This window comes from Pagrus pagrus (genome assembly GCF_965226575.1).
Source record: "Pagrus pagrus genome assembly, chromosome: 14".
Classification (NCBI taxonomy): Eukaryota; Metazoa; Chordata; class Actinopteri; order Spariformes; family Sparidae; genus Pagrus; species Pagrus pagrus.
In genome coordinates, this window is record NC_140198.1 from 11,412,255 (window position 1) to 11,426,300 (window position 14,046).

Genomic DNA, 14,046 nt, shown 5'->3' on the forward strand with positions numbered 1-14,046 from the left:
TTGATACAGCGGTCAATGAATTAAATATGATGTGCAGTATGACGCCAACACCATGAGTCCGCAAATGCAAATCACAACTTTTATAACTCGACATCATACTTGTCCTGTCTCATTCAAAATGAGACTCTTTACTATGTTGTAACTTGATGAATTCCAGGTAAATGATTTAAAATGCAGAGTTTAGGAGCTCTCTGCATGTCTTTCAAGTATTTGACTGTATAGACTTATTCAGTGTGGTTTTATATTTATAGATATTACACTGTGCATTGTTTTGAAGTCATGTATGTACGTTTAAGTGGCACCTCGATTGTGACCAACTGACCCTCCCTCATCTCATCCTCCCCTCCAGTGGCCGCCAAAAACACAGTAAACACGAAAGGCCTTCTCTAGAGCCGCTGTTTGATTTGTCTGTTTTGGGCTACCGTAGTAGAAATGCGGTGCAACATGGTCCACTAATGAAAACACAATTACTAATATTATCCATTTCTGCCAAAAGATCCCCCTAAATCCTTCATACTGGACCTTTAAATATGAACTCAAAATGTGTTTACAGCTTTGTCTGAAAATTCAATATGAAGAGCCAAAGAGCTCCTGAGCTGGATGGGACACGGAGAGCACATCAGGAGGTCAAGCATCTTTCAACAGTATTACATTCTGATAAAGCAGACATGTCATAAAAAAAAGCAATTTAAAACAAAGAGGTCGAGATGAGTGCTCAATACACAAAGGTATAAGGAAGTATAGAGGGATAAATGAAAATGTAGGTTTTTATTGGATGTGGAGTCTGTAAACAAACAAAAAAAACATAAGGCACTCATATAATACCAGAACTGTAAATAAACAGTATCAGTGGAGTTTATTGTAAGAGCAGTGAATTCATGGACTCCCCCTTTATTTTGGTATAAGATCAAACAAAGATAAATTACAACCAACATAGCTACAAACCATCCTGCAGCAAACACCAGTACCGGATATCTGTTAGGGCTCTACTGTACTTTAATAAGGTCTGCTGCCCAGAATCCAAGAGCCCCAATCTGAAGGGAGAACACTGTGCTTTGTGCCGGCAGCTAGATGGAAAAACAGAGGCAGGGCAGTTCGGCTCTGCCCCAGTACTGTCAGTCTAACACTCCTCAAGCAAACAGGTTTAGAGGGCAAGGAGGGACACGGGGAAAAGAGACGGAGCGAAACTCCTAAACTCTGACAAAGACTTCGAGCAGCTGTGCGTGTTCTGACCGCTGTCGGTCAGTAGCAAAGGACCAAGTCGGGGTGAACTGATGGGTCAACAGAACGTTGGACTAAGGTGAGAGATCGCTGTCTCCTACCAAATGTCAGTGTTGGTTTCTTTTAACCAAGATCAAGACTGTCCACTAACCCTTACTCAGTAGTAATTCTATCCCAAACCACGATCTTTTCTGTCAGTATGTGCCTAAACTGCCCAAATCTTAACCATAGTGTTGCCAGATCATAAAATGGATCTAATTTTCCAACAGCGATTCATCATTTTGTTGGAAGGCATAGACAAATGATGTTGTGCTGCCGATAAGGGAGTCACATCAGAGAAAGGCTTCAATCAATCATTCTGGATGTCAGTAACAAAAAAATTATAACTGTGTACTCCTCCAGGCTATTGCCTGAAGACCAGCTGTAGTCAAGACCACCTAAATCGAGACCATGCCATGGCCAAGACCAGAGAGTACCGAGACCAGGTCAAGACCAAGATTTTAAGGGGTTGACACCGAGTCAAAACAAAGACCAAGGCAGGACAAGACAGAGACAAGACCAAGACTTTGAGGGGTTGAGACAGCGGCAGGACAAGACCCAGTCAAGACCTAGACAAGTTTGAGTCCCTTACTGAATGACACACTTAAATAAAACGTGGAACATGTAAACCATAGGCTCTCATTAAATTCATCTGAAAGAGCCATAATCGCGCTAAAAAAAACCAACAAAAGAAATTTTTTTATTGCCAAAATGTGTCCGTATAAGTGTACCATGAGAAATGTCTGATAAAACAATCAAACAGTTGTAGGATCTTCAATCCTACAACCTTTATTAACTCGTCTTCTCAGCTTTAGCATCATCTCCTTCTCTTTGGCCCTGACTTAACCGAACAAAATAGCTGCCGTCACCGGGTTTCACCTCATCACCGCACTTGCTTAAAGAAGAAAGTGTCCCTGCTGTTTTGTGCATTCACTGTATATTAATGCACGCCAGCGGACGGGGCAGATACAGAGAAAGGTGTACAAATGACAAGGCGGAGGAGAGGTTGGATGGAGAGAAAGAGAACAATGTCTCAGTGTCCTTGTGGCTAATTGCTCTGCCTCTGAGCGGCTCTCCGTCGCTTTGAGACAAAGCCAGGAACTGCTGTGCACACAAATGGGCTCCACTATCTGAATAACAACGCTGTCAGTTGGCTGTAGAGAGCTCTTATCTAAGTGTTGAAGGCCGCAGTAGGTGTACCGACTACAGTGCATTTGATTGGACCCCTGAGGCTCCGAAAGCCTCATGGTGTTCAGTGCGGCAACACCCGGCGTCAGGCTTGTCATAGTCGTAACTAATGTCTTCATTTTGCCTCAACTTTCTTATTCTCTGTCTCATTTCACAACAACGTGCTGCCGAGGGGCCTCTAGGTTCAAACACAGCAGTGCTTTATGTTGCTTCATTACTCTCCTCCCCCTTGTACCGCTCGCTCCTTTATTCCATATTACCCAATGAAGTGGCGATCAATCAACGTTGCCTCATTTACACAGCCCCTTAGCGATCAGCAGCTCATAGAAATCTACTGGACAAAGTGCCACCTTCTCTGATTAGACAGGTCCAAATACTTTCTGAGAAACCATTAATATGTGGACAATTAAATCTTGTTTAACAAAGCCTGATGTGAAAAACATCATATAAATGATGCAGCCATCAACAGTCGTGACAGGATCAATGAAAATATAATTACAACTGGCTTTATTATTCCACAGAGGTCGCCCTTCATTTTTCATTTGTGATTTCTCATGACAATCTATTAGTTTGTTTTCTATGCGGCGTGACTTTGGAGATAGCAACGTCAGGTAGTTCAGCCCACGACTTTGGTCCAGACTGACAGCTTAACAGCTCTGACGTGAGGATGAATCTGACTTTTCCGTCACCAAGAGGTTGATATTTTGGGTTTAAGTGACATATCTGAACAACTATTGGGTGCACGTCTAGTAATCTTGTGCAGGCATTCATGACCCCCAGAAGATCCTCCAAGAACCGAAAACTCAGTGACTGCTGTGATCCTCTGATTTGTCCTCTCTCATTTTGTAGATTATATCCTTGTGTGTCATGTTTTACTCTCCACTTCCCGTCTTTGTTTGTTTTCCTGTCCTACACCTGTGTTTCATTTGTATTTAAATCTGTGTTTTTCCTTTACTCTTCGTTGATTCGTCTGTGTCTCCTGTGTCCCTCTGTGTTTCAGCATCGTTCTCTTTAACTTCTTCAGTTTTGGTATTTCTCTTTCGTTTTTTCCATGACCTGCCTTCTGGCCTTTGGATATCGCCTCCATTAAAGCTTTGTGTTACTTGTTCCTGCCTGCCTCTGTGTCTGCATTTGGGTCCTCGCCATTTTGCAAACCTTAACACACTTTTGGCTCTGTGAAATTGGGATGGCCATTTTTCATACTTTTGTCTACATTTTATAGACTTCACAGATGATTACTAAATCAATCATCCATTTAATCACTAATGAAACTAATTGTCCGTTTGGCAGTTATTGGAAGGATTGTTTTGAAATGTTGTACGTTCATGTCCGCCATAGGCAGCAAAGCCAGCAGTTTATAGTGTGGTGTCAGTGTCTACTATTAATTACCTCAACTATTGCAGGTCACCAAAGTCTTATTCGTCCACAGTTTCATGATCATCTGAAAATATATTCCACTGCTCATAATTGCATTAAAGATCTCTAACGTTTTGCAGCATTGCTTAACCAAAGAAACCAAAGAGGGTCCAAGGCCAACCCATCATAGTCCCATGAAATCCTGTGAAAACACTGGATGTCATACTTAGAGTTCGTACTGGTACTTCAATGTCCTCTATAACCACCAGCAGCTTTTTCCAAATGAACATCTGATTAAGGCAAGCTTACCTAAGAACTGCCATGAGCAAAGGACAGAAGCATTTGTTTTGATTGTACTTGATCCACACACTGTAGTCAACCCAGAGAACATAACATGGTAGGCTAAGTCATCTATGCAGTAGGATGGCGTTTAACCTCAGAAATCACTCGTAAGTCCCTCATTATTCCAAGATGTGTACCACTTTTTCTTAATGCTTCTTACCCCAAAACTCCAGCGTTGGTGAGGGACCATGTTGACGACATTTTCCCAAAGCCCCTTTTGTAAACTTACTGTCTTCGTTCTGTATATTGAAATACGTTCAACCATAATTTCTTTCACAGAATATCAGTTTTGTTATTTTTCATTTTCTCTAAAATGCCCAGTTTTACTACGACTTCTTACTACTTTACTATTACTGCTACCTCGTAGTCTTGTTTTCTTTTACTATACCTACATTTAAGTACCAACACAAAGCAGTTTTATTTTATTGCTACCTGATAATACAACAAAATGACATGGCAGGCTGTATTATAATGTGTTACCATGGATCGTAATAACTTTGACATTTCTTTTTGATTTCAACTTTTATCCATCTTGCAATTTGCTTTTCTTTTAACAGCCTCATATCATGACTGTTGACTTGATTAATTTAAATTTCCTCTCTCACTGTGACCTTTTAATGTCACTAAGACTGACAGGGACTTCTACATCAGTAACAGGAAGTTAAATGATTCCAGCGCACACAAAAAAACATCAGCCTCAATTTCCTGTGAGAATCTATTCACGGATATTCAATTAGCCGTGTGTATTTTATGGAAACGTCTTGATTCACTGTGACCCGTTGATATCTCCATGACTGACACAGAGTCACTTTTGGATCTGTAATAGAGATCCACAATTTACGTCTGTGTGCTGAGATAACAGCTTTGAGTAATGTGACGCTGGATGGCTGGATTTTTAAGTCAAACTGACTCGATTTATGTTTTGTTTTTTTAAAAAGCACTTTAGAGCTTTTTCAGTTTTATATTTGAGGGAATGAACAACAGTTTGAATGATGCAGAAAAGTACATTTCAGAAAAGGACATTTTAGTTTGCTACTATCTCTCCCTCTGTCTCAAATCCCGGTAGGTTTTATTTGATATTCCCTGCGGAAGAGCTGTCAAAACTTTTCTTCTCCCCCCCTCTTCCCCACTATGTTATTCCTCAGACCTGTTATCACTATGATTGCTGTTTCATTTTTGAATCCCCAAAGACTGAGCTGCGAGAGAGTTGGTTTTTGGTGAAGTTTCAGTGTTGAAGGCAGCTGCAGACATTTTTTTGACACGTCTGATTCTAGTTTTTCCTTGTGAATATATAACAGTGAATGAATTGCACGCAGGGGGAATCCATCTCTGTGGCAGCTCGATTGGTACAACATGAGGTCTAACAGGATGAAGCGATGATATGATCAAAGGTGAGTGCTGTTAAGTCAACTGATCTTTAAGTGCTTGGATATTTGGTTGATTTAAATCAGACACCCCTGCAGAGACTAAACAGACATGAAAATTGATTCTAAAAAAAGATAGGCACTGTTTGGAAATCAGAATCCTTACACGGATCTGGTTAGAAATATAAAATGCAGACTTTTGCGGATGTAATTATCCAATAACACTAGTGGTGGGAATCTCAGGGCACCTCGCAATTCAATTTTATTCTGAGATTGTAAAACAAACACCACAGAATCGCAGGTGAAAAAATCCTGAACAAACTAAAAAAACTTACTGCTGACGAAGGAAGCAGATAACGTTGTTTGGAGAGTGAAACAGAAAGGAGAGGCAAGCCAGTGTGCGTGCACTAGGCTACACTCAGATCAAATCAGGTGGTGTGGCGAAAACACAGGTCTTCAGATGAAATTAAATTGAAAGTAGTCCATTTTGGCTGCGGCGGTGCTAGCCGCAGGGGGTTTCCAAAGAAAAAAGTAGCCGGCTGCTGTGAAAAAGATGAAATGGACTCAACTTTTAGAGGAACACAGCCCGACGTTACGTTGCGGTGTCCAATCACATAAGCTGGTGATCAGACTCACAGCGTGTGTATTCTCTCAGTTTGACACCTTTATTTTAAATCTGTGGATGCTGACGATCACTGTAGAACCAGCATGCTTAACCTACTCTGGCAGAGGCACGACTAGAGTTCAGAGGTAGGGCAGAACAGGTCAGTAGCTGGGCGAGTTATTTAGCATGGCTAAATGCTGCAGAGCAACGGCTTTCTCTTTCTCTTTTGTTTCACTTGTGATCACTTGGTTTGGTCTTGTGCCCCAGTTTAAAACACAGTAATGATCCGCCTCACATCCTGGTTGTTTACTATTATTTTTAATCTGTTGATGAGGACAAACAATCAATAGTAGGACCAGCACGCAAGTAACATGACAACATAGCAGCTTTGTCTTTTCGGCAAACTGATCAGCGGAGGTTCCCAACACGTCACACACATGGATCATGGAGTGACATGCTGCCTGTTTTAGTCTGAATGTACCCTTAAGGTGGACAATTAAAGCAACACTATGTAATGTAGGCAACCATCCCACCCCCATGCCTATTTACACATCAATTAATAACTATAGCAATCATTTGAAGTTGTGCTTTCGCCCACCTGACGAACCCGATGTTCACAATATTTCTTTTGGCTCTTCTCTTGGCCTCACCAACTCAGAATATCTGGCTCTTAAGCTGCTAAATGCTCCACTGTGTTCACCAACTAGTCCCCAACTGTGTCTGTTAGAGCCTTTTATTCTAAAAGCAGCTGCCTGCTGCCTCTGATAATGACTATTAAACCAAAATGATGAGCTGAGATATAAATATATATAAAAAAAAACAGATGATAGGAGCTTAAAATATAAATAAAAGCTTTATACCATTAAAAATAAACAATCACTGGGCTCAAGCCCACTGTTGGTTCTCTCTTCATCCAGGTAAGTACGAGCGTTTATTTGCATTCTCCTGACATCTGAGGTGTAGATCGATATCCATGTACACAGCCAGAATAAAAACCAGCAGGGCTCAGAGTCCTGAGGAGAAGGACTGAAAACCAGCTGACAGGCAGCTCTGCAGTACTGTTGGAGTGTACTGTATACAGAGGAGCATGGAGAGAAGAAATATAAAGTAAAAACGTTACTAGTTCCCACTGATGCTGTGAATTTCCTTCTATTTATGTATCCTACAAATTTACAATTGCAAACATGTTTACAAGATGTGTGCTCAGTGTAGCTGGAGACTTTATACATGAGTGGAAACAGCAGGTGATGTTAAATTTGCATTTTTATCACATCTACAGATCATTTTTCAGCATCCCATTTAAATAGGAATTTAGTAAAATAACAACCCTGAGCCAAAGGACTAGAGCCATTCAATCAAAACTTAATTATATTATTGGAGGGAACAAGCTGCATTTTACTTCAGTTAAATTAAATTGTTGACTTTTTCGTTTCTATTAGAAGCATTTCAGTTGTGTGTACTTGAGATACGGTAAGAGGTTTGTGTCTATCGGCATCTGACATAAAAGCAGCAAGATAAACCTAAGGTCTATTTTCATTTAGAAAGTCCTTGACTAGAACAGTCTACACTATAAAAAGCTGCGTATAGGGATCTGTGTGACTCACCTCAGTACATAAACATTACTGAAACAGAACATGGATCAGTCTGCAGTGTATTACACGTGTGCTGTAACCTTCAAAGATCTTGTTTTAGGACAGGGCACCTCCTGAACATCACAAACACCTTTGGCAAATGACATCTTGGGAGCAAACAGGCTCTGTCAGTGTGCAGCTTTTCCTTTCCACAAACAACATAACACTGAGTCATAACTATAATACATTTATTTTCCCTGAGAAGTCACAGCTACTCTCACCGTCTCCGTGCGCAGCTGACAGATAGAACAGAAAACATTATGTATAATATGTGATCATTTGTAAAATTAAACTTGGATGGTGATGGCTCGTCTGGTTATGAGGTCTCACTGCACATAAGAAATCATTCATCGATCCATTACTGATTTAAAGCGCTGACTGAGGATTCCTGCTCCGAGGAATTCCTCCCTAATTTATGAGGATAAGAACACACAGGCGTAAAGATTGAATGAGACTTAAGAGCTCCTCCACAGGAACCGAGGAGAGGAACCAGAAAAAGGATGAGGGTGTGTGTGAGGAGACGTGTTGGACAGGAAACGTCGCAGCCTTTGAAGCACGGCTTTGTACCTGAGCTTTGATCTCGGAGACACGACAAAAGACAGAAAAGATCTGTCCGTCTTTCTGTTTGGAGTCAGTCTACCTCTATGTCTCTCCGCTCTCCTCTGCTTGTTGTTAGGTTGTTGTTGTTTTTTTTCAACCTACCAGCGATCCAATCAAGATATTGGTGACCCAGCGGTGGCTGTGTCGCGTCGCTGCCCAGATGGAATCAAATCTAATACCTCTCTAATGCCTCAGCCTCTGTGGGCCACAGCGGTATTGTTATGTGTGTGTCTGTGTGTGTGTACTTCTGTGTCGCCGGGTAACCCTGCAGTCGGGGAGGTCACACAGTCATCAGGCAGGATCAGGGTGAAAACAGCTGGGGTCGAGTTCGTAAAGCTGCTCAGAACTCAGCACGGCTGATCTGGGGTACGAGTCAGGTCACATGACACGATAAACCCCTGCTTCAGCTTTAAAGGACTGAAAGAGGAAAACTGGTCTCAGGTCAGACTCTGGGAGGCGGATGAAAGCTGATTAACAGTGGACTCCTTCTGGGTGTGGTGGCTAGCAAAAACAACAACAACCTTGAATTCAGTGAGATTATAGAGATTTTCCTCACAGAGGTATTATTGGTGTACCGTATTTTTAGGTTTAGAGATCGAGCCACACAAAGGTATGGCTTCCTACAACACAGTCACTGTCCTTGAAGTGCTTTTAATCAATACTTGGTTAAAACTATTTTTCAAATTACAACGTAAAATCATTTATCACCTGTTTCTGCAGCTGCCCTCGGTTTTATGGAGCTCTGTAGACAGGTCTAGCTCATTGTTTGCTTTTCTGTTTCACTCCCACCGCTCTTTCAAGGTAGTTTTGACCTGCAGATGTTTTCAGCTAAAAAGCCCACTCTTCTACACTACCTGCTCACTACCAAACAGAAGACAGACACGTTAAGTGTCTAACTGGTGAACAATGGGGAGCGTCTAGCAGCTAATTAGCCAAAATTCTCAGAGGAGTTAGAGACCAAAAACAGTTACAGTTTCAGCGCACTGATGTAATTTCAGACAACACATTTAATTATTAAATGGTAAAACATCCTGCCTCAAGTATTTGATAACCACTTTTGAGGGATCATTGCAAAATTGTACATTTATATAAAGAATATATCAGACTTTTTGTATACCTAATACCGGTATTGGCCCCAGAAATCCAGTATTCATCGGGCTCTGGTGAATATTTGCCAATAAACTGGCTGATATCATAGGTCACTGCACATATTCGGGCTGTCGCGATATCAGATTTTCACTACACCATCATCATGACCAAGTATATTAATGATAACGATATATCACGATATCTATAGAAATGTCAAATGTATCTTTAACTGTTTCACTGTGTGATTTGTCTCTTTTTTGGCGTAAAAAGTACAATATTTGTCTCTAAAATGTAGTGCAGTGAAGTATGAAGTAGCAGAAAATGGAAATACTCAAGTACAACTACCTAAAAGTCGTACTTAAGTTCAGTAATTGATTAAGTTACATCCCATCACTGCTCACCATATCATAAAAAGTCAGTTTTTGAAGATTATATATTAAAGCGAGATTACAGTAGAGAAAACTGGCACAATGAGGCCATAAGAAATACTGCTGCGTGGTATTTTATAAGGACAGAAGAGCGTGATCACACAGTGTAGAAAAGTCTGTTAAATACAGTGTTCAGATTTCCATTAAAAGAACCGTAATAGCCATCATCAACACTTCCCAAATGCTGACGTCTAATTACAGTTTTCATTATTATTCCTCTCGGCCTCTCTTGTGTTCATGCATCACTTGCCAGGAAGACGGATCCCCGCACTTACAGCTGGAGACACACTCACAGATTTAGCAGCAAATAGACCTTTAAAACTAAAACCACACTGTCCCATGTAAAAACAAATGGACCCATCACATTATGATATATAAGAAAGACATTTTCGCTTAATGCCCGTAAGGGTGGGGACAACTTCGACCTGCGGTTATGCAGCGGCTGGGCTGAGAATCTCTCAGAGCTGTTTACAAGTGAGCAGCATACTAAAAAAAAAAAAAGGAAATCTGCATCAGCTGTCAGCGAGAGTATCCGAGAGCAACAAGCAAAAGCAATCTTTGTGCCTGCATCTCCCGGGGCATGTAGAAATTCACTGATAGTCGACCAAACAGCCAGCCTTCTTCTCTGACCTCCTTTGCTTTCAAATGCCAACAACAAAAAACACGCCAGGATATCTGAGGAGCTCACACTCCACCAAGGTGATCCTCCCTGTCTCTCTACCTGTTCAGGTGAGCAATACAACTAAGCAATCACGCAGTGCAGTGACGACGTACAGTATGTGCGTTAGCTTTGACCACAACCAGTATGTAGCAATGTTCTCGAGTCTACTGGGAGTAATTTAATCAGTGTAAAATGACTGACAGCTCTATGAATGTCATGTTCAGAACTGGTGACCAGTGACAGGAAACGACTTGTCACTCACATGTTCACGCTCCTTCAGGATGCACGTAAGCTCCATTGTGATTTAAAGTGCATTCTTCCTGTTGTGTGCTGACATGTGTGAGTGAGTGCAGTGAATGACAAGTCCCTCCAGTTAACAGGTATAATATGAAATAGAAAAGAGACATTAAAAGCTTTAAAAAGTATAGTGAAAATAAATGTAGACATTAATCAATTTATAAAATGTGGCATAAATGCATTAATTGATATTTCTGTTTTAGTTTGTCTCTGTATTTATTGTGTATTTATTACCAATGTCTATAATGCATTACACCGCATCATGAACATACAGCACCTATCATGCATTATAATGCACATTCCTATAGCACTATACGAAGCCAACTGTTGCGTCATCTCCAGCTGCCTGCGTCTGCACATGAACACATCACAAAGCCAACTACTGTAACTACTGTAGCTCGTACATTCAGCGCCGGCATGAGAGATAAGAAACTCTCCATACCACAAGGAGGCAGTATTCTGTATTCACGACTGTGGACACACAAACCATTGTTGTGACAAAGCAGCCCATATACCAACTTCAAATGGGTGAAATCATGGATACTACAGCAACAGACTCATGGGGCTGTACATTTCATTTTCCGTTTCTCTTCGCGTGCACTGACTCAATTAGCTTAACTTCTCTCACTGATGGACTCGCCGCTGATTGTACCTGCTCAGTCGGCTGTAAAGCCACCAACAAGGGCCGACTAGAGCCACAGACGCTGACCAACGGGCCCAACATTGCCCATGTGTCATGGCCCTTATATTTACTGTACAAACATGAGAATGATACCTATCCTGTCATCTAACTCTCACAAAGAAGGTACGTGAGCTTCTTTGCTAAGATTTTTAACTTTTCCTTTAAATTTACAAATAAATCTTGTACTTAAAGAAGACATATTATGTTAATTTTTAGGTTCATAATTTTATTTTGGGTCACTACTAGAATAGGTTTACACACTTTAATTCTCAATAATCACATCAGTTTTTCTCATTCTGTCCAGTGCTGCAGCTCTGTATTCCCCCTCTGTCTGAAATGCTCTGTTTGAGCTCCTGTCTCTTTAAGGCCCTCCTGAATACCCAGTCTGCTCTGATTGGTCAGCTCACACACGCCTGAGCCAGCACTGTAATAACAACAGACTAGCTGTGCTAAATACATTTTTGTGTGCCAAGTGAGCCACTTGGAATAAATTATGCAAATGTCTAAGATAGTGGCGTAGTGTGATGTCACGAAGTCGGGGAATTAAAGGCGGGACTGGTGATGAGGCGTTTCAGGAGCAGTGTTTCCTGTGGGAAAGAATAGCTTCTGTTGGTGCAAACTTTTAAGACTGTTTACATGCACAAAATATAATATTTAAAACAATGAAAGAAAGTTTAAAAAAAAAGAAAAAGAAAAAGCATGACAGGTCTCCTTTAAGTAACTAGAATCAGGGAATGTTTGGCATTTTTGCCTAAAAAATGGTCTAAATTATTAATTAATCAAAAAAAATGGTTGGAAATTACTTTTCTGGTGATGCAATTATCAAGTTTATCAAAGGAGAGTCTAAAGCTTTCCATGAAGGAAGTCTCTATTTCATGTTGCAGATATCAAATGTCAGATCTCAGGTAAACACTGCACACACGCCGACATGAAGGGTTTTTCACATGAAACTGCAGATAATGCCGACTGTCAACCGAGGAAGTCTCACCAGCTTTTAAACAGCACCGCTGTTAAAAACTGGTTCGAATAATGATGTAATCCTTCTGATACCATATAAGATGAGAGATAACTGACTGGTGCAACGATTGGGGTCCTACAGTAAGTCACTGATCAGCAGCTCAAAATGACATCATCACGCTGTGCCACACAATCCATGCATCACAAAGCTCTCATACGTGCCACGAGCTCGCCTGTCGTCTAATTCCATTCATTTCCATCACTTGCAATCAGTGCAGCTCTGTGTCCCCGAACCCTGTGGCAAACACCAATCGGCTCGCCACGTTGCTCTGCCACCATGGTAACTGGATTAACGAGCGGCGGTGCAGTTACTATGGGATGTCGAGATGATAAATGACAGTCTGTCTGGCACCAAATCTGTCTCCTAATCTCAGCAGGAAAACAAAGGACATGGCTGGGAGACAGCTGAGATGAATGAGCGTGTGAATGAATGAAAGGGCAAGCGTGTCTGCGTGTGTGTGTGTGTGTGTGTGTGTGTGTGTGTGTGTGTGTGTGTGTGTTATTCAGCATAAGAGGGTTTGAGGACAACGTAGGTCAACTGCACTGAGTTAATAGAGGCAGAAGGAGATTAAGGATGCACAAACAAGCGGTGAAACTCTCACACAAACACACAGTCGTCTGGGCTGCGCTCGTCTCTCACCTTGTCAGGTGCTTGGCTCTGGAGGCTGCCAACATCCAGTGGAGTGATGAGGGGCACGTTCTGGAAGCCGTCCTCCACACTCACAGGTTTGGCCCCTTTGTCTTGAAGATTACTCCCTAGTTTCACCATCTTTCACCGCCCGCGTGTTATATTCCCTTATTTCCCTGAAGACTGCTGCTCCTGGATGAGAAAAAAAGAGGATTTTTACCTCACAGCACTTCAGGTCAATGAAAACTGGCAGATTATGTGATGGAGATGATTTTAGATTGAGTATCGATGAGATTGTTTTAACTTGATTGCGGCTTTAAAGTACATATGAATATGAGGAAAAAATGACTGTTCACTTAAGGGGCATGGCAATTAAATTCAAAGCGTGGGATTATGGATGATCAGCAGAGCAAAACACTCAAAATAAAGCTCAGTTCAGAAGAATAAGACAAACCTGTGCTGGTAACATCAACATAACCTGTCTCCATTACAACAAAACAAAAATGTAAAACACCCCCCCCTCCCAAAAAACAAAAAGCAGTAACTTACAGCTGCTCGTCCTTGTCCGTCCGTTCCCTCCGTGCTGCGGCAGTGCTTGTGTCTGGTCTCAGAGGCGGAGGGAGCGCAGATGATGAGGAGCAGGTGAGGCTGGAGGCTGCGCTGCGGTGTCGCTGCTGCTGCTGCTGCTGATGCTGCTGATGCTGATGCGGGAAAGCAACGCTGCACCGCCGGAGACAGAAGTGGATGTCTGGCGGCAGGTTTTCCTTCCAGCAGGCAGCCCAACCCCCTAATCCAAACACAGCCTCTTCTTCTTCCTCACCGCTGCTGCTGCTGCTGCTGCTGCTACACCCAGCCGCCGGAGCTGCCACTAGGGGGTTTTTTCTGTCCTCTCAGGGAGT

At 41.8% G+C, this 14,046-nt stretch overlaps 1 protein-coding gene across 1 annotated transcript in view; it reads right to left on the reverse strand.

Moving 5' to 3' along the window:
- nsg2 (neuronal vesicle trafficking associated 2) overlaps positions 1-14,046 on the reverse strand; it is a 44,199-nt gene extending 30,153 nt beyond the window's left edge. Inside the window, exons 1-2 of the mRNA XM_084373186.1 lie at positions 13,697-14,046; positions 13,160-13,339 (exon numbers count right to left, since the gene is read on the reverse strand). Coding sequence (XP_084229312.1) covers positions 13,160-13,288 — 129 coding nt within the window. The 5' untranslated portion in view covers positions 13,289-13,339; positions 13,697-14,046. The remainder of the gene's footprint in view (positions 1-13,159; positions 13,340-13,696) is intronic.